Source organism: Mchenga conophoros, linkage group LG15, assembly GCF_057382185.1.
Source record: "Mchenga conophoros isolate Kocher_MC1m ecotype Shallow Benthic linkage group LG15, M_conophoros_male_GT1.1, whole genome shotgun sequence".
NCBI lineage: Eukaryota > Metazoa > Chordata > Actinopteri > Cichliformes > Cichlidae > Mchenga > Mchenga conophoros.
Genome location: NC_140540.1, coordinates 33,384,182 through 33,405,663, shown reverse-complemented (window position 1 = coordinate 33,405,663; position 21,482 = coordinate 33,384,182). Strand labels below are relative to the sequence as shown.

The window sequence follows — 21,482 nt, the reverse complement described above, 5'->3', positions numbered from 1 at the left end:
TCATTTACCGGTAGACTGTTACTGTTTAATTTTTTTTTACCTTGTTATGTCATGAATAAGGTTTACCTGCTGAAGGTTTGATTGATCAGTTGGACAATACAGTCAAAGACAGAGTTTCAATTTGCTAGAATCCTAGTTGGATTTTTGTTTTCATTCATATTTCTGAACCAAATATTGAATACGACTCTGACAGACTGGATACCTGCCCACAGTGTACACTACCTTTTATTCAAGGATCCCAGGACAGAGCCCTGTAGCTCGGATCACAGTTTCAATTATAAAAGAAAAGGAAACAGGCAAAAAGCAAAATAGAAAAAAATAACATTGTGAGGTCATTTCTTATAAACTGACAACCCCCCCCCCCCCATTCCAAAAGAAAAACAAAGAAACAACTTGTCGTTCTCTCACAGCAAAGGATCAGGCTCACAGCTTGGGCCAATAATGTATGTTAGATAAGGTGAGATGAGATGAGATAAGACTTTATTGATCCCACAATGGGGAAATTTTTGTGTCACCTCAGCTCACAGATATCAGAAGGAAATACAAAAATACAAATAAAGTACAATCAATGAAAAAAGGTAAGATAATACACTATATACAGTGGTAGCATACACAGTATGTGATTATGGATATGGTTGGAAATATGGAAGACATAAACTATATAGCTTGATATAGCTATTGTACCACTACTATTCCTATTTATAGACATGTACACACACACGTACACACTAAATATACATATGTATACATATACATACATATATACCTGTACATGTCCATACACATGGAAGGTCTATTATGCATGAAGTGGTGACCGTGGATGTTCACAGTGTCCAGTGACTTATGACATCGTGATTGAGGAGATTGTCAGTTGCTCAGTATGCTAAGGTCACCATGTCTATTTGGGTATAATTAATATCCAAAAAGCACTAAAAGTTATACCAGAATTTGACTAACAGAATTATTAACTGCATGTTTTTCTTCCAATTTTCTCACATAATTTGAAAAATTAGACTTTGTAAATAAGTGAAAATTTCATATTGTTGCAGTCCTAATAGCTCCTGCTTTGAAACATTGAACTTTAAAATTTACCTCATGAAAGATAATCATTCACAGTGGCACACTGTCAGTATAATTCTGACTTTAATATCACTGTTTTAATCTGAATCTTTCTCAAATATGCTGTGAATAAATACTGTTGCAACTCACTGTGGGAAAGCTGTGTTATTAAAATGAATCTGTCACATGTGAGGACGAGGACACAAACGGAGGACACGCAGATGCTGTCACGGTCGGACGGTCCTCCCTGGACGACCTGCTTTTTGTGTGGTTTGTGTGGTTTTTTTTTCTCTCCGCTTTCTCTTCGTCCTCCGCTGGCGGCTATATTTTGAAAGTCCACACTTCCGGGAGACTGAGCGCGTAATGGCCTCTGACCCGGAAGCACCTCCGCTCGGCAGCCGACACACCTGTGCCTAATCGTCCGTCCAGTTGACGCTAATTATCCTACAGTTGAAGCTGAGGTATTTAAGGGTGTGTCCAGACGGCAGTCGACGCTGGATTGTACTCTAAGCCTGGTAGTACTGGATGCTCTGTGTTAAGGGCATTTAGCTGACTAGGGAGCTTTCTCACCTGTGTTTGTCGCTCGCTTTTCCTAGGAGCTGGAGGACGGAGTGGATGGTCGGGAGAAGAGAAGCTCAGTTTGGATAATCACTTTGGAAACCGAACTGCACGGTCACCGGGAGTAAGGAGGAGAACGCTAACGGGGACTTTGTGCACTACTGTTTTTTCATATTGGAACTGTCATTTGTGAGCAATGTAAATAAACCGCACTGTCTGCATTCTGCGCCTGGGCCCTTTTCTCCCACACGCCCCGACAGATTCAAAGTCAAAAATCCAAACCTTTAGTCAAAAACAGGCAGTGGTTACGAACAGAAGCAGCCCATCAACAGTCTTCAGGGCTTAATTATTATTATTATTATTATTATTATTGTCAAAGTTGGATGTTAATTTTGTCCTTTAAAAATGTTCCTGTACTATAATTTAAGGCTAAAATGGCTCAGACAGTCTCATTCTTAGAGTATCTCCTCTGAAAGTGGAGACGGGTTCATCCACTGATCCAAATCACTTTACCTGGATGTTTTCTTTGCAGCTGGATGATGACTCCTCTCTCCCTGACTCCAGTTCCAGCTTTGCAGACCAGTTGGCCTCTGAGGTCACAGTGATCATCTGTAGCAGGAAATGTGAAATTTAAATCAGTTTCTTCCCTTTTTTTTTCCATGTTTAGAAAAAAATACTCCTAAAATAACCAAGCAAGTAAATATTAATAAAGACTTACACACTTCATGAGACGACAGTGAACACATCTCCCTTTATTCCGTTTCTCCATTCCTGCTCAGAACATCAGGTAACAAATATCACAGTAAATCACAGTAAAATATAAAGCACATACTATGTACAACATGTGCCTGTATAAAGAACATTGAATTTTAAACCATCCGTTACTGTTTCTTCTTTAGCTTGGATGGTTCATCTGCTGCCTCTGATAAGATATCAGATCAGAACGATAATTTTCTGTACTCTGCAGTCTATTTACACCTACAGGCCAGTGGACATTCTTTCAGTGATAAGGATGTACACATCCTGGACAGGGAGGAACACTGGTTTGAGCGGGGAGTGAAGGAGGCTATTTACGTGAAAAGGGAAAAACTTTCTCTGAATCGAGGAGGGGGGCTAAGGGTACATCTTTCACCATCTTACAATGCTGTGATTGCAGCCATTCCTCAACTCATGGTACTCGTGGCCATTGATCAGTGGTCTTTGATTAGTGGTTGTTGATCAATGGTCACGACAATATGCAAGAAACCAACCTCCTATTGTTCGCCAGTGGTGCTAGTTTTAGTCATTGTGCAAATGTACTCTTTAAGTGGTTGGGGAAACCTGCAGTCACTCATCACTTGGATGAGCGACGAGCAGAATCAACGTTTTGGGACTTGTTTGATTTCTTACCACTTCACTGAAAAACAGGTTCAAAGAGTTGAACTAGAAGGCTATGCCTTCCAAATGTTGCAAAACCATCTTATTTATGTTCTAGCTACCACACTAAGTGACAATACATAAAATATGACCAGTTATTTTAGAAATGTGTACATAAACGAAATAATGTGGTTTCTTGTCAAAAAATGTTTTAGTGTTGTAAATCTGATTTTACCTTTAGAGCATTGTATTAGGGGTTTTATTTCCCTGGAAGGATAAAAAGACTAAGCTTACAATAAATGTATTTATTTTTGTTAAAATAAGTTAAGTGCCTGGCTGGCTCGTGACCTGGCCCCGGATAAATGGAAGAAGATGGATGGATAAAATAAGATAAATTAGGATTGCACCACCTCCACTGGTTTAAAATAAGAACAACCCTAAATTGCCATCATCGTAAAATGTATTTGCCATTAAGTAAGTATTTGGCTTACAGGGGAACTGTGTACGCATTCATCAGTCTAGCCACTCAAAAACAGTAAAAAAGTAACTCCTGGCAATGTTTCTATAAGGTGTTTTTGTGTAATGCTAACTTAACCTTGAGCTATATTCATGTAATACAATTCTATTAGTGCACAAGAAGCATGTGCCCTACTTCTGCAATGCTTTGCCTGCATGTGAGCTTGCGTTACACATCATGTATGTAGGTGCACTCCAGGTAGTAAGCCAGTTGTATTTACCTGCTTAATTTCATGGATGACAGCAATGATCTGTGTGCTGCATAACTGAGGCAAACAAAGAAGAAAGAGTTTTTGTTGTTGTTTTAATAAAGGATGCTCAGGACGGCAGTAAAGAAAGCATCAGAATAACAAGATGAAATAACACTTGTACATGTAAGAAAGTGTGCATATGTATTCAAAAGGTAGCAAATCAATACTTCCTCTTTGTTTTTCACAAGAATAAAATAGCTCTGTTTTCTTTTTCTATGTAAAGTTGCATTACATTTTCTGAAATTTCACCTTCACTCCATCCTAATACACTCAAATAAAATCTGATGTCATTAGTTAGCTCAGTAAATTAAACAGCAACCACTATTGTGTCACCTGTTGAGGATCCACCCTCACAGATGTGTGACAAAAAATGAGAATTGGCAACTGTAATTTCATAGACCAACCATGTAACAAGTTGGCAACACATACTGTATGTGTAAGTTGGCTGGATAAGGTCAATAAAAATATTTTACTACATTATCATTTAACATATTCTCAGACCTAAATGTATCATGACCCCTACACACTGAGGACATGTATTGGGTCTGTAAGGTAGGGGGTGCCAGACTAAGCAGCTAAGGAGATAGACCGCGTTGTCTACTAATGACAAAATTGGTGGTTGGATCCCTGGATCCTCCAGTCTGCATGTTGAAATATCCTTGGCAAGACACTGAACCCCTAGGTGCCCGTGACTCATCCATCAGAGCGAGTGCGTGTGCATTAATGTAAAATGAAGTGCTTAAAAGCATAGAGTAAGAGTGCTGTGTGAAAGGCTGCATGAGGCTTGTAGTCAAAGTTGCTTGACTAGAATAGACTTCTTCGTCTGACTGCATGTGGTGTCCATGAACCTTACTATTTATCTGGTTTCACACATAATATTTAAACAAATTCATGAAAAAATAGCAATTTGAGTTTAAGTAATTAATTATTGATGTTTATGAGTTAAAGTGACAGACTAGTGACCTGTTGCAGGTCTGCCCTGCTACTTGTCACAGATCAATTAGACCTCAAATTGGGTCTTCTTTCTCCGCAGCCAATTAGCACCAGTCCCACCCACACAGTGTCTTACTGTGATTTCACCACAGTACTGCCAGCTAACCCGTTTATCCTGTACAAAACTACAGAGCATTTTCATGCAACATTTCAATAACACAAAATTAGTATACTTTGTTTTGCAGGAAACGCCACAATATGAAAATATATAATTCATTTAAAGACTGTTTACAGATGTAATTCAAAATGGTAAATAGACTTCTTCAGCACCTGAGCACTCAGAGTGCTTGATACAAATTACCTTGTTCACCCATTGATGCAAGCACTTTTTCTAAGCTTTCTATCTTGAGTAGTATCTTGCCCAAGGATATTTGGCATGCACATGAGTAGATAACCAGATGACCTGCTCTACCTCCTGAGTTACAGCCACCCCTTAATAATGACTTTACATGTAATCTTTAAATCTACAGTTTATCAAGTGTCACTGAGCAGTCCTTACTATTAAATATATCTTTTAAATATATCTCTTTTTCCTCTCCTGTCTCGCTTACGTCTTTGTGGATCTCCCTGGGAAATACAGCAGGTGAATCTTTAGCTAGCAACACACAGTGCAACAGACTGTACACAAACAGTTTGTATGTTCCCTGATATTTACTGAGTTATTAAACCTAAAGTAACAGGTCTGTTTCAAAAATGTTCAAGTTTCAGTGCCATACACCACCAAGTAAGGCAGAACGTTGAAGCCACCTGAAAGACTTGCTGTGTTGCTTGTGGATATCAGGGCTCTGGTCTGTGTTTCTTTTGAAGAAGGGAGGGTGTAATATATTGCTGGGAGTGCTAATTTCCAGCTTGCTGTGACTGCTCCTTGGCCAGCAGACGGCAGGCGAGCGCTGCAGTTGAGTAGTGACTAAAATGGCAATAATCAATTAAAAAGAATAACCATCACCTCTCGACCCCCTGGCTGTTTTTGGCAGCAGTTATAGTAAAATACACCTTTCACTTTGCTGCTGCTATCAATCTGATCACTATGCCTGCACTCCTTTGGTTTCTATCATTGTGTGGATGCTTTAAGCATCCACACTATTGAGTTCCTCTTGGGACTTCCGTACACTTTTTGGCACTTAACTACTTCCACAATTTTCAGCCGATTTTCACCGTTCAAATTTTAAACTATTCTGTTAATTCTGCTAATGTGTGCTATGTCTTTTGTAGAGATGGACCGATCCGATATTACGTATCGGTATCGGTCCGATACTGACCTAAATTACTGGATCGGATATCGGAGAAAAAAAAAAAAGTAATCCGATCCATTAAATATCACGAAAGCACCTCACAAAACTTGCAACACGCCGTAACTCACCTCAGAACGTTAGCACGTCGGAGCAGTATGCATCACGTGATAGAGAGGCTGTGGCATGCGGGACCTGTCGGTGGTCTGGTTAGCATTTGGAGCTTCGCTAGCAACCCGGCATTTCATCTCCGACAAAGTTATCCCGAGAGAAGTACAGCAAGTGTGTAAGTCCATCTCTGAATGTTTGTAAAGCATTCCTGCGTTAAGCTTAACAAGCGACTGCCTCTCCTGCTGCTACTTCAATCATGAAACTGCTTAACGATCAGCTGATCGGCTTTTCTGTCGCGAGTCCGTGTCTCTTGTTTGCTTTTGGCCCACTTTGCACCAGAAAGAGGAAACCAGGGGCTGAACAACAGCAGCACGTTTAAGCTTGATCAGCTGTTGTTAGAATGTATTTAATATTACTTTCTACACCAGGATCTTTTTCTACGTAGCTGACGCTGGTAACTGTGCAGGGGCGGATCTAGCAAAGTTTAGCCAGGGGGGCCGATAGGGCATTAACAGGGAAAAGGGGGCACAAAGACATACTTTTCTTTCTTATTCTCATTTAAAATGTCTAGCTTTTAATAAATAATTATCTGACACCCAAAGTTTCAATTTGATGTAAAATGAATAGAAGTCAATTACTGTATATAGTGACTATTAAGTCTAATATATATACCCTAGTAAGCTATAGTACTTTTTCCTTTGGGAAGGTACCATCTGTGCAGTCTGCAATTTTGTTGAAGAAAGATGTTGAATCTATTTAATATTTCTTGAAAAATAATTGATTTCTGTGCATTTTTTTTCACACTGCATCAAATTAAGGTTGATTACGTCGATTAAGCATCAAGAGGTGGAGCGTGAGGGGTGGTTCCCTATTTTTTATTTATTTATTTTTGTTGTTGCTGGGAGTTGGAACCCTATTAGTTAGGTTGCTTAATATTTATGCTAAGTACTCTTTAAAATACCAGAATAGGGAGGATGGTGTAGGGTTAAGTTTATTAGATTGATCAGTATTGCTGAACTATGAAATATTTTTTTTTGCATACAGGTATAACAGAATAGCTTTAGTGTAGTTGTTGTTTTAAACTTGAGTATGAACTTATACAAAATGCAGCAAGATATTTAAAAAACAGTTTTGTTGATTAAAAAACACTATATCGGATTCATATCGGTATCGGCAGATATCCAAATTTATGATATCGGTATCGGTATCGGACATAAAAAAGTGGTATCGTGCCATCTCTAGTCTTTTGGTATTTTTCACTATTATACTTTTTAAAATATTAAGCTTAATTTGTCCCATTGAAATGAATGGGAAACTTCTGCAATTCTGCTAAAATTTGCTTGTTTTTGAAACTTAACTACTTCCTCATATTTTCACCTAGAACAACCATTCAAACTTTAAAATGTTCTCAAATTATTGGGCTATTCAGGTATAAATCAGCTTTTTCAAATCTTTTACCGTTTTACTTTTATGCCTCTTAAAGTTTTCAGTTGCAAAATTGTGATTTTTCACAAAATACATGTGTTGTTATGGTTGCTTTGCACTTGGCTTCCAGTGTGCCACTGAAGGTTTTGCAGTCTTCTCTTCATGTCCGAACAACTTCTTGCTACTTGCTCAATTTTCACTCAACTTCCATAAATTATACATCAAAACGTAGGTATTTTTGCTGGCTTTCTGAAAATGTCACTATCATTGTTGTGGGATTTATAGAATTCTGGCAAATCTCCTCAGACCAACACAAAGTTGCAAAACTCTCCATAGAAAGTCAATGGAGAGTTTGTTCAAAATCACCGCTTGATTTCTGTAATAAGAGGCATATTCGAATCGTCATATCTCCTTAACTCTTAGCAAAGTTAAGACATAAGGCTTGTCCCAGTATATCTTCAGACACTCCTGACGCTCACAATTCAAGAATTATTTACTCACCTATTACCGTTCTGAAATGAGTTGGACTTGTTTGAGGGTAGGAAATTTGTCCTTCGCTCAGATTTCTTCAGATTTCAAACTCTGGAAATGAACCACTTTTTTCTCTCGTCATAACTTTTTGTTGGATTTCCACAGAGACCTGGAAATTTCCATGATTGTTCACCAAAGCCTGCTGTCTCTTACGGTGAAAGAATGATACTGATACTCCAAGTAGATTTAGAGTTAGAAAGCGTTGTTTGAGGGCAAGTCAAGGCAGTTTTTGCTTTGCTCTACTCTGTTATGGTGCATTAGAAGTCAAATATCTTTAATAATTAATATTTTAATGATAAATTGTCAACACTTTAAGATTCCCCCATCTCTTCTGAACAAAATGGTGTAAGAATGACCGTTCTGGCCAATACAGTTAGGAAATTATGGTCATTTGTTTGAGGGGAATCCTCACTACGAGAAATAGACTACAAAAATCCTGTCTCTGTGCTGCGTATGTGCACCTGTTTTGGCGGGAAAAAGTACACAGCCTCTGTGGATTCAAATTCAGCAGCTCCCAGGCTGCTTGACTGAAAACATGCTTCTCTCTCCCTGTGTGTGTGTGTGTGCATGAGAGAGAGAGAGAGAGAGAGAGAGAGAGAGAGAGAGAGAGAGACCCTCTTTAGGGCAGCATCTCATTGTTGGAAAAAAATATAATATATTCAGACTGGTTGACTGGCATAGACCCTCCTTGTGTCTCTCTCTCTGTGCATTTGTGTATACATACTTGATTTCGTGTGTATCTGTTGGCTGGTCCTTCTTGTTTTTTAAATTTATTTTTATTTCTTTAATTTTTTTTCACAGGTGAACAACAATTAGTTTTGAGGGAACTTAACCATGTTCCGTTTTTTTTTTTCAGCTTGTCATCTTACTTTTCCAGTATTTTCACTTAAGTTATTACTATTCTGCTCAATCATAGTATTTGTTCTAAATCATTGTTATTATGCTATATTGTAATATTTCTGTTAAATCATACTATTTCTACTATATTATATTTTTCTTTCTAAATATAGCATTTCTGCTATATAATTGTATTTCTGCTATGTTATACTATTTGTGCTAAACCAGAGTATTTGTGCTGAAACATAGTATTTCTGCCAAATGATAGTATTTCTGTCAAATTATAGTATTTGTGCTAAAACATAGTATTGATTTAAAATTACAATATTCATAGTCCATCACAGTGTCTCTGGTAAATCACAGTATTTCTGCTCTGTTGTACTATTTTTCTAAATCATAGTGTTTCTGTAATGCTTAAGTGTTTTTGGCTAAATATATTCTTTCTGTTATCTTATACTATTTCTCCTAAATTCTTGTATTTTTGAGAAGTTATCATGTTTCTGGTAAGTTACAATATTTCTGTTAAGTTCTGCTATGCTATTGTATTTCTGCCAAGTATTATGTTTCCTCTAAGATATTGCAGTTCTGCTAAGTTATTCCATTTTAGCAAAGTTCCTTTGCTTCTGCAAAGTTTTTACAATTTCTGCAACTTTTCAGCTTTTTCAGCTAGTTTTTGCATACAGCTTCAGCTTTAAAGCATCCACACTGCATTTTTGCAGGAAATGCAAATTTTTCTAGTTTGCTTTGAATTGGATAAGCATTAATCTTATTTATAATGGATAGATCCAAAGTTAAAGCTGGAAATGATGCATTATGCAAATTGCTTTTTTTGCATTATATGGTCATCTTCAGATTTTCTGAGGCTTTAAACAAGATTATGAAAACAACTGTACAACCTGATTACAGCAAACAGAGCTGCAAAAAGTAGCAGCCTTTGTTTCTACCTGTTCATGCTCTGCAGTAGACTTGCAGCAACAAGCTTATGTACAGTGGCTTGCAAAAGTTTTCGGCCGTCTTGAACTTTTCCACATTTTGTCACATTACAGCCACAAACATGAATCAATTTTATTGGAATTCCACGTGATAAACCAATACAAAGTGGTGTACACGTGAGAAGTGGAACGAAAATCATACGATTCCAAACATTTTTTTACAAAAAATAACTGAAAAGTGGGGTGTGCATAATTATTAAGAGTCAATACTTTGTAGAACCACCTTTTGCTGCAATTACAGCTGCCAGTGTTTTAGGGTATGTTTCTACCAGCTTTGCACATCTAGAGACTGAAATCCTTTCCCATTCTTCTTTGCAAAACAACTCCAGCTCAGTCAGACAAAATGTGGAAAGGTTCAAGGGGGCAGAATCCTTTTGCAAGCCACTGTATCTCACTGCCCAAGGACCTTGTGTTTCCCGTGATAATAATTGAAGGGTGCTTTTCCATTTTGGCTCAAATAAGTCTGATGTTTGAAGGCATGCAGAGATGGAAAAAAACAAAACAAAAGCAAAACCCTCAAATGTGTTAAACCCAACGAACAAGCCTATTCTGAAAATGTAATGACCAGAAAGGAGGTGTTTATATTCAGCTGTTGGGGAAAAAATCAAAAGTTATTCAAAAGCTAACAAAGTATTTCTACTTTGTTGCTTCCCACCACCTGCAGGTAAAACCTCCTGAAAACCCTTCAGCAGGTTCAAAACCAAGGTTATCATAAATATGAAATAGAAATATTAAATGAAAACCAGACCAAGAAAAACCCAAAACAAAACAAACTTAATTGGAAACAATTTTGTGAGCTTGGATCACTAAGCTAAAATACAATACAAATAGAGGAAATATCTTCAGTTTTAGTATTGGTTAGTCTATACACACAAACTCTTGTGTACACTGTATATACAAATGTTTTCTACACTCTAAGAAATAAAACGTTGGATTTAATTGACAAAGTTAAGGCAATCTTTTCCACAAAACCTGGTCAATTAAACATAAATCAATATGGTTATTATCTGCAATTTCAATGGTGATGTATATCAGAAGTGAAATTGTTCTATAAAAACAACAGCTTTCCTTTCATTGTTACTATTTAACACCATTAAATAGAATTTAAATACTTTGTTCATTTTATTAACTGTATTGCTTTAGGTTCAATTGACAATATTAATTTGAATTTAATGGCACCATTTAGATTGAGTTTTGGACCTAATTAATTTGCTTAATTATGATTTAATTAATAGTTTCATCTATATGGTAAATGTTTAGGTATCAACAAAACAAGTCTAGAAAGGTTCCTGAGTTGTCATCTATACATTGTAATTAGGTGTTTGGACCTTTCAGAGGTCTTCAGCAAAGGTCTAACACTTAACTACAGAGTACAGGTGACAACTCAAAAACCTTTTTACACTTGCTCACACGTTACCATTTATAACATTCAAGATCCTTGCACTTCAATAGAAAACTCTTACACCAAAGCTTACATAAAGTGTAAATGCAAAAAAAGGGTGCTGCATCAACAACTTTATTTACGGTGAGCCTTAACAAGGCAAAGCTTCGACAGGGAACAACACTGCATAAGGCAATATTAAATGCTTAAAGTGCATGACCAAAATTTAAACATTGGAAACAACTTTCGAGTTTCAACAAAGTGACATTGTAGTGTGCCGTAAGATGTCAAATTCAATACAACTTGTGATTATAGTCAGATCTGCAGATTTACCACAGCAACTTAAAAATCACTGTATAATGCAATTACAGAAAATACTTAAGTGACACAAAGGTAAAAACGATTTAGTCCCCAGTTACAAAAATCTGATTCAGAATTATAAGTTTTCTATTATATAATAAATTTTACAATAAAAAAATGCATATAGCAAATCTCAAAATATTCTTAATTAAATGCTAAGACCAAAAATCCAGTACTTAACTTGAGTACAGGTGACAACCTTAGAACCTTTTCACATTTGTTTGCACATACACTTTAACATTTATAACACTCAAGATCCTTGACCTACAATGGAAACCTGGTACACGAGAACTAATATGAAGTGTAAATACAAAAAAAAAAAAATTGTGTTGCTTTAACAACTTGAACAAAAGCCTTCAACGAGGCAAAGCTTAAACAGGGAAACAACACTGCATAATGCAACATTAAATGAAGTGTGTAAAATAAAATGTAAACATCTGAAACAACTTTCCAGTTTCAACTAAGTGACAGTGTAGTGAGGAGTAGGATGTCAAACCTGACAGAATGATTTCAGGATCTACAGTTGTAGGTCTGCAATGGCTACAGTCTGCAGAATTACCACAGCAACTCAAACTGAAGAAAATGTTGTGAAACAAGGAAATATATCCATCTGCGTAATTTTGTCCCCAGTTCCAAAAACTCAAGTTTCTGAATTATGTTTTCTTTTCCACAATCAAAAGAAAAATGGCATTCAGTAAATCTCTTAAATATTAAAGCTATGACAAAATATTTACAAACAAAGATCAACATATATATATTTATGAACTTTTAAACAGTGAAACAGAGCACTTATTTTGGGAGACATTTCGATCTAGAAGAGTCATTGCGTCTCCTTTTGGCAGAGTTTGTTCTTCAGCACTTGTATTTTGTTAGACAGTTTTTTGTCTTCCAGTCCCATAAGCACCTTCTGGAAGAACTCAAATGCGAAGTGGCTTTGGGTAACTCAGATTGAGGCAGTAAATTAGCCCAAACAAAAGTGCACACCCGCTCGCCACATCGTGAAGATCCTGCAAGACGGTGCATCTCTCGATAATGATGCCAACATCTTCAAGGGAGTCATCAGGCTGTGCTCCTTCATGGATTATTTTATAAACACGCCAAATCCATCCTCTCAAGCTCTTCAGCTTCCATCACGTTGAAATCCTGAAAAGGACAGAAATATTTTAAATCTGTTGTATTTTGGTCATTGCATCATCTATCTATTCACTGCATTTTAGTTCAAATGGTCCACACTATCCTAATTACACATATCCCTGAATGAGACTGAGGAGAACAGACCAAAGAAAAATGTGGATTTAAGACAATCACCAATAAAGACCAAGAAGAAGATACATGAAACATGGACAGAGGGCAGAAGGAGTATACATTAATAATATTATCAATATTCTGCTGACCAGGGTCATTTTCTTTAGTTTTGCATAAAACAATGTAAGTGAATGGAAACAAAATCCTAGTATTTCCCATGCACTTTATTGTTGTAAGCTAATTTAAAGAAAACTGATTGCTGCCAGAACAGGAGAATGCCTGGGCTTGTTTAGAAAATACATTTTTCAACTTACAAAACTCTGGGAATTATGACAGTCAAAATTTTACTGAGGGGTGGAATATCCCTTTAAAAATAAACTTACCATGTACTCTTTGATGAGATTTTCAGGGTTCTCATTCAGGTATATAATCACAGCTTTAAGGATGCATTCACGCTTCACTTCGATTCGGGAACTCTAAACAAAACAACACATGCAGCGCAATTACTTTTTTGAAGTTTTTAGAGACCCCCACAAAACTTAAGTCAATTTTTATTGTTGTTTAACCAATTCATAATTGTTTCTAAGTAATTTTAAACATGCTTTTTGCAAGCAAGTAGTATTTTGTGTTAGAGAATGAGAAGCTTACCAATTCATTCCCATAAAGATTATAAGTTATGAGTCCAATTACACTGATTGCGATACATTGGGTCGCGGAAAATGCAGCTTTAGCGTGGTGTACCACCCGAAAAGTGTTGTTGCATAGGAGTGCTGTTCAAAGGAATCAAAAACATTTTGATAGAGATTTCCAAAAATTAATGACAAAAACTACACACTGTCACGTTAATATGAGGTATGCGGGCTACCACCACATTTGCAGTATTTATACCAAGTTTGAGTGAAAAAAAATAATCTATTGTGTCACTGAGTTGTGGCGAAATGTGAAATGTTGTCTGCCTTTGTCTTTTCTCAGTGTAGCTAATTATTCCTTTGGACAATTAATGAGTAACAAAAAAAAGAAAAGAAAAAAGCTACAATGCCAGCAGCGGCACTTATGGCCTCTAGGGGCATGAGTTACTTAGTTCTGCTTTGTGTCAGGACCAAGTCCAGAATATAAGCCAAAAGCGAGATGAGAAGTATAACGCAGGAGAGAACAAGCATAAAATGACCCAAGAAAGTTAAAAATACAGGTTAATAACCAGACCTGAGATCAACCTGCAACTAATCTATTAGTTACAGAACATTATAACAAGACAGAATACCTGTGAATTGTAGACAATGCTGCTGTGATCCGCCGCGCTGTTTCCCCTCCTTTTTTTCGTAGAATCTTCATCAACTGGTCAGAGTACTGGTCAAGACTGCTCATGAATGTGGACAGCAGTGGAACTGTGGTGATAACCTAAAAGACCAAATAAGAGAATTCAAAATGTAAAATTGCGTATTAAGGAAAAAGTAAATAATATGCAAGCATTAGGTACCTTCAACATGAACTTTTGGAGCACAGCTCAAATCTCCGCAGCTCCAAATTCCACAACCAGCAACCTGAGAGAAAAAGAAAAACAGAAAAAATTAATCGTTTACAGTGAGACACATGCAAAGGGGTAGCACAGAGATGGTCTAAACTTAAGAACACTCCTATTTCTTTTAAAATGTATTAATAATACAAGTTAAATTTCAAATGCTCCAAAATTTCTATTACTCATTTCATAAATCTGTTCCTGTGAGCACGTTTACCATTATATACCGGAACAGCCCACTCTGTGAACGTGACCCACTTGCCCCCAAAAATAAAATCAAGTATACTGGGTGGTTAGTGCTCCGTTTGTCAGTTTGTGCTGGTAAAATCATCGTTTGTATCGCTAGGTGTCAAAGATATTACACTTTTATTTAATAGGTCATTCAGAGTTCTTTCATTCAGTTTTTTCATTCTCTGCGCATGCTCAGAAAGGATGTGGAAAGGGCTCTTTGGATTTAATTAAATGTGTTCAATAAATTGGAAATATCAATATTATTTAACATTAAAACGGTATAGAATTAATTAAATCAAATTTAAAAATATTAATTACACCCATAAGATTAACAATTTTAAGTATATTGAACATAAAACTAAGAATTAATTTTTAAAAACCCCATGTTTCATTTGTTAGTGTAGGCTGAATTTGTTCCTTATCTACAAACTGCATCAGACCTTCTGTGTACCAACAAGTGAAGTTTCAGAAAACCTTTTCAAACCGAATACTACTAAATATTAAAATCTTTAATTTTAATAATCATTGTTATACTAATAATTATATTTAACTTACTGTCTGTGTAGGTTCTCAATCACCCAGGCTATAGTAAAACAAGGAGCTTGGAAAGAAAAGCAACTGGACTTCTTTAAGTTTCTTGACGATGTTTCACCTCTTGAAGCTTCTCCAGTTCAGTTTCTTCAGAACTGGAGAAGCTTCTTCCTTTCCAAGCTCCTTAGATTCCTTACAGTATGCACCCCCTTCTTCATTTCCATTAGCAACAAACATGTTCTGTCAATGAAGGCCCAGGAAGACAGTCACTTAAATTTTTATTTATTCAAAGACAGAGATCCAAAATGTTTTCAAGTCACCTGATCATTTTCTTATGACTACTTTATGTTGCTGATAAATACTATAATTTTAATAAATTAAATTCATCAGTAACACAGGTCAGTATTAGTGTCTGTCCGTCCTTTTGATACAATACACTTGTATCATTACTAGATACAACATTTCATAGACACATAAATGATTCATGGCACCTGAATCAATGTGAAACGCTACAGTATGGCTTTTTTATTCCTTCCGGTGGAATCAGCGTGGCTTATGTTGCATCATTAGATCACATTAATTTAGTCTATTTGTTCCCTGACTGTTAGTGTTTTATCTGTTCAGGCCTATAATAGCCATACAGGATCTTCAAATGCTCACACACAGCATGCTAAAACAGCAGTATCCAAACAGGGCATGCATGTGTCACTGATGCTACACCACCCTCTGCCTGTCCCGCTGGCTCACAGGCAGTCCCGGTGGTTTGAGGGAGGAGGGAATGGGCAGCTCGAGTAGGCTGTCCGGAAAGCTGGCAGGGCTCAGCTGCTGCAGAACAGTCTGCATGGCGCTGAGAACCAACGGCGCCGGGCTCCTTCCCGACAGGTAAAGGTAGGTCTCCTCGCCTAGCATCTTGCTCCAGCGCTCCGATTCTCCAACCAGAGCTTCCTTCATTTTGAAGCGAACTTTTGGCATAAACAGGAGCAGGTTGTCCAGACACCGCCTTTTCTCCCCACTTCTGACCACCGTGGAGTCTCTGAGCTTTTCCAAAGTAATGTCCAGCGGGGTCAGGCCGTTGTGGTCTTGGGCGTACGGGGACGCCCCGCTCCCCAGGAGCAAGATGACCGCCTCGGGACGCAGAAGCTCGCAAGCCAGATGTAGCGGAGTTCTTCCGTCCTCGATGTGAAAACACCCGGCTCGGTCCGTGTAGGACGGGGTAATGGCTATACGGTGGGTTTCTTGTAAGATGAGGCAGAGAATGTAGCGTCTGTCGTAGCGAACAGCCATAGCGAGGTGAGGCGCGGAGGACGGGCAGGGGCAGAAGCGCTCCCCGGGTTTTGCTAGCGCTTCATCCGTGTATCGGCTGAGGAGGTACTGAGCGTACGCCTGGTGGTCATGAACTATAGCGTACAGCAACGCCTCCGACGGGCTGTAAATCCTCTGGCCAGAGTCCTCGTCCAAGTAAAAAGTTTCCATCGTCCGCATGTCCTCCAACATCCAGACCGGCTTTAGGTCCCGCACGGCCCGGTAGAAGAGCAGCGAGAAGGACTTTCGATGCTTCTCGACGCTCCGAGCCTCCGAAGTGACGGTTAAAGAGGCCATGGCAACCCGAGTGATATAAATTCCCAGAACCTTACACGGTTTCATTCACAGAGCGCAAAAACTACCATTTCCCCAACAGAAGCTCGAGTCCAGGGACCTACTGAGTCAGTGTTTGAAATAACGACATTCCTGTAGCTGCTCGAGCCCTCTGCAGTACTGTGCGAGGGCGCATGCGCACAACGTACAAACGTCAAAAGGTTTTACAAACTTTATTGACAGTTGAGCTGTGAGCTGATTATAAGGGCTGTGTCCAAACTCGGGGGCTGGGCTGCATCCTTGGAAGGATAAAGGATAGACAAGTTACTTTGACATCTATGTTCAAGTGCATTTTGGTGCTGATGCTACGTTTACTAATCTACAACTACTGCTATCGCAATTAAGAATGAGCTGCGGTAGCGCTCCTTCCTGCATTGTGGGTGAAAAAGTCTCCTGCTGAACGAGCTGCTCAGTGCTCGTACAGTCTCATGCAGGGGGTGGGAGGTGTTGTTCATGATGGATATTAGCTTATTCAATTCAATTTCAATTCAATTCAATTTCTTTATTGTCCCACAAGGGGAAATTAGTTTAGCAGCAGGATAAAAATAAACAGAACAATACTATAAAATAATAACAACAATAATAATGATAGAAAGTTCAAGGACAATTATTTAATAATAATAATAATAATAATAATAATAATGGATTGGATTTATATAGCGCTTTTCAAGGCACCCAAAGCGCTTTACAATACCACTATTCATTCACTCTCACATTCACACACTGGTGGAGGCAGCTACGGTTGTAGCCACAGCTGCCCTGTGGCAGACTGACAGAAGCGAGGCTGCCATATCGCGCCATCGGCCCCTCTGGCCAACACCAGTAGGCAAGTAGGGTAAAGTGTCTTGCCCAAGGACACAACGACCAGGACAGAGAGCCCAGGGATCGCATCTGTAACCTTCCGGTTACAGCTGCGATTCCCAACCCCCTGAGCCACGGTCGCTCCCTTACCATTAAGGAGACAAGACCCAGTAGGGATAAAAGAGACCTGGAGTCTTTTAGTCCTCCTTGGAGGTACTCTAAAACGGCGGCCGGAAGGCAACAACTCAAACTCACTGTGAAGTGGATGGTTCACACAATTAATAATAGAATGAGCCTTTCTAAGCACATTTCTATTGTAAATGGCCAAAAGTCCATCTTGCCAGCTCCCTGGAATTTTGCTAGCAGTTTCTTTTTTTTTTTTGTGATCAACATTTTATTGATTTAAAACGGGGTTGGGGGGGGGGGGGGGGTGTACAGACATATACAGCACAACTGTAAACTGCAGTAGCAAAGCAAACATTAGCAAACAAGGCATAGGGACAGCAAAGAAAAGACACAAAAAACACAAAGTTAAAACCAATTATTGCCTCTTCCAGGAGATAACTCTGGATGAGAAGATTTTCCAAGCATCAACAGTCGTGGGTCGAGCTTTATTTAATTTTGCTGTGGTATGTTCAAAACCAATAACACGGATAAGACATCGTCTACAGAATGATTCCATACAAATGTCAGGACAGAACCATTGCTTTGTAATAGTCTTCTTTGCGGATGTGAATCCAGCGAACAACATTTGTTTTAAGGAGATTTCAGAGGTATCATTAAGGAGACAAAGACCAGGATTGGGAACATAAAAAACTTCCAGCACCTCAGATAACACAGAGTTCACAAAGACCCAAAAATCGGATACCACAGGACAGTCCCAAAACATGTGCAAAAACGTGCCAGGTGATGAATCATTGCAGATGTGACAGTAATACGTAGCCTGTAGTTTCATCTGGAACCTCCTATAGGGTGTAATGTATGTTCTGTGTATGGTTTTGAAATGAATTAATGGATGCGCCAGGTTCTTAGAAGTCAAACTCAGATTAGACCACACTGTATCCCAGTCTATATTAACCTGTAGTTCTCCCAGTTCCCTGACCCAAATAGATTCAATAGGCAGGGACTTCATACCATGTTCGGCTAATTTGTTGTAGATTTTGGAAACAGAGGGTCTGCCAGATTTAGGCAGGATCCAGTCCAACATGGGATGAGAGGGAAGAGGAGAGTCCCAGGGGACACCACATGCTTTGAAAGCTGATCTGAGCTGCAGATATACAAAGTAAGAAGATGCAGGAAGAGAAAAACGTGTCCTTAAGTCCTGAAATGAGCAAAGGCCTTGGGCATTGAATAGATCATCAAAAAGGTTTATCCCGAGTGAGAACCGAGAGGGTTGAACAAATGGTCGGCTGCCACATAGTAACTTTAAATTATGCCAGAGTGGTGAGCTTTTACAAAATTTAACTGGAGCACCCAGCCACCTTTCTATCTTCCTCCATACCTGTATAGAGTTGGCAATAATAGGTCCGAATTCGTTGTTGTTGTAGAGCGTATTGGTGGGAAAATTAGCAAACAGAAGATCTTGTAGTCTATGCGGTGCTGCCTTGGCGGATTCGATCATTTTCCACGCAGTAGTAGTCTCTGGGTTGACCCACGTACTAAGCGCCCTGATTCGGAATGACCAGTAATAAAACTCGAAGTTTGGTACTGCCAGGCCACCAAACAATTTGGGCCGCTGCAATGTTGACAAACGTATCCTAGGCCTTTTGCCATTCCAAATAAATTTAGACACCGCAGAGTGTATGTCTTTAAAATAAGTTAGAGGAGGAGAGAGTGGCAACATAAAAAAAAAGGAAATTAAGCCGTGGCAGTATGTTCATCTTTACTGTGTTGATTCTACCCTGAAGCGAAGTTTTTAAATTGTCCCATCTTTGAAAGTCGGATTTGATCTTATTTAGCATAGTAGTAAAAATTTTGCTAGCAGTTTTTACCAGAAGTCCCAACCGATTCTTATTCTTCACCGTCAGGTTACCAAACCATGCAGCAATACAAAAAGACATCACAGATTCGATAAAATATCTATAAAACAAGGACAACATCTCAGATGAGACATTAAAAGATCTCATTTTTCTTAAAAAGAACAGTCTTTGTTGAACTTTTTTAGTAGTGGCATCAGCATGAGATTCAAAACACAGTTTATGGTCAAGTACCACACCTAGATATTTATAACTCTCAATGATCCCAATATCGGCAGTTTTAATGATAGTAGGTGATGAGCTATAAGAGGACTTCCTAAAATCAATAATCATGTCTTTAGTTTTTGACACATTAAGTGACAGGAAGGACTCATCACACCAATTCACAAAATCATCTACAACCTGTCTATGGCCTGACTCATCCCCCACTAGAAGACTGACGATCACTGTGTCGTCAGCAAACTTCAGGATGTGTCTGTTTGTGAAATTGCTGCGACACTCATTTGTGTACAGAATGAACAGAAGGGGAGAGAGGCAACAACCCTGGGGCGATCCAGTAGAGGAGGAGAGCACATCAGAAAAGACATGATTCACCCTCACGCATCGTGACCTATTACCGTATTTCCCGGACTACAAAGCGCACCTGAATATTAGCCGCACAAGCTAAAATCAGGGGAAAATCCTGTTTTGTACATACATTAGCCGCACCTGACTAAAAGCCGCAGGTGTTTCAATGTTGACTTATCATATGTAAGAGAATATGCACAAAGGGAATTGTCAGGAAAGAGATGGCTGTTTGGAGACACACCCCTTTTATTAATATTTTGAAAAACAAGTTATGGGTACATATTTGCACATGTAGTACATAACAGTAACCTACAGCACACCAGAAAAATAGATTCGGCCTACCTTTTAGGCTCAGGTGCAGTGACACGGCTTTAACAAGAAGAAAAGTCAGTCATTCACCATCTTTCTCTTCTTCCTGCGCTCTAAAACCACCAAAGTCCTCTTCTCCAATGTCGGAAACGAACAGGCTCAGGATGGCTTCGTCATCCACTCTCCGCTTCTCTCCTTCGTTGTCACTTTCAAAACCAAAGAAATCCTCGTTGTCAGTGTCAGAGTCGAACACCCTCAGAAGGGCCGTGGCGGTGTCCTCCTCTCCATCATGCAGCAGTCCAGCCCTTCAAAATCCGTTGGTGATCGTGGATGTTTTCGCACTTTTCCACGCTGTCAGAATCCACCGGTGGAGTTGGGCATAACTTGCTTTTCGCAAGTTTATCGCCGTTCGTCATCCACGCCTCCCGCTGAATGCGTAGCGCTACTTTGAAGTTTGTTTTTCGCGCTACTTCGTACGGCACTACGTTGCCTGGCGGACGGACATGTGACTAACATACCACTCTTGAACCCTGATCCTTCCGCCAGGCAACGTAGTGCCGTACAACAGCGGAACAAACAAAACAAATCGTCTTACGATATCACAAAAATCATGGAAAATCCATAGAAAAGCCGCACCTGACTAAAAGCCGCAGGGTTCAAAGCTTGTGCAAAAAGTAGCGGCTTATAGCCCGACAATTACGGTAGTCAGAAAGTCCGTCACCCAGCCGACCAGACTAGTGTCAAGCTTAAAATGATTGTAAAGCCTGTCAGCAAGTAAGAAGGGTTGAATTGTATTAAATGCAGATGAAAAGTCAGCAAATAATAATCTTGCATGGGTGTGAGGGGCCTCAAGAGTGTGACAGCAGCATCCTCCACACCTCTTCCTGCTCTATAGGCAAACTGGAAGGGGTCAAGATGATGTTCAACATGCATTAAAATCTTCTTCTTAATTATCTTCTCAAATGTCTTCATCACTAAAGAAGTCAGAGCCACAGGCCTAAAATCATCCAGTGCCTTAGGAGAACTGCCCTTAGCAACAGGAACAATAATAGCATGTTTCCAAATCTTAGGT

At 38.9% G+C, this 21,482-nt stretch overlaps 1 protein-coding gene and 1 long non-coding RNA gene across 2 annotated transcripts; one reads left to right on the top strand and one right to left on the bottom strand.

Annotated features, from left to right (window-relative positions):
• The first annotated feature begins 1,419 nt into the window (after window positions 1-1,419).
• LOC146558692 (uncharacterized) lies at window positions 1,420-1,838 on the top strand. Its single transcript, XR_014888643.1, has 2 exons — window positions 1,420-1,574; window positions 1,656-1,838. It is a non-coding gene; the product is annotated as an uncharacterized LOC146558692 (long non-coding RNA).
• Window positions 1,839-15,387: 13,549 nt separating this feature from the next.
• On the bottom strand, window positions 15,388-16,902 carry LOC146558691 (ankyrin repeat domain-containing protein 9). Its single transcript, XM_085247414.1, has one exon. The coding sequence runs from the start codon at window positions 16,764-16,766 to the stop codon at window positions 15,837-15,839; it is 930 nt and encodes a 309-aa protein (XP_085103540.1). The 5' UTR covers window positions 16,767-16,902; the 3' UTR covers window positions 15,388-15,836.
• Between the last annotated feature and the right edge of the window lie 4,580 nt (window positions 16,903-21,482).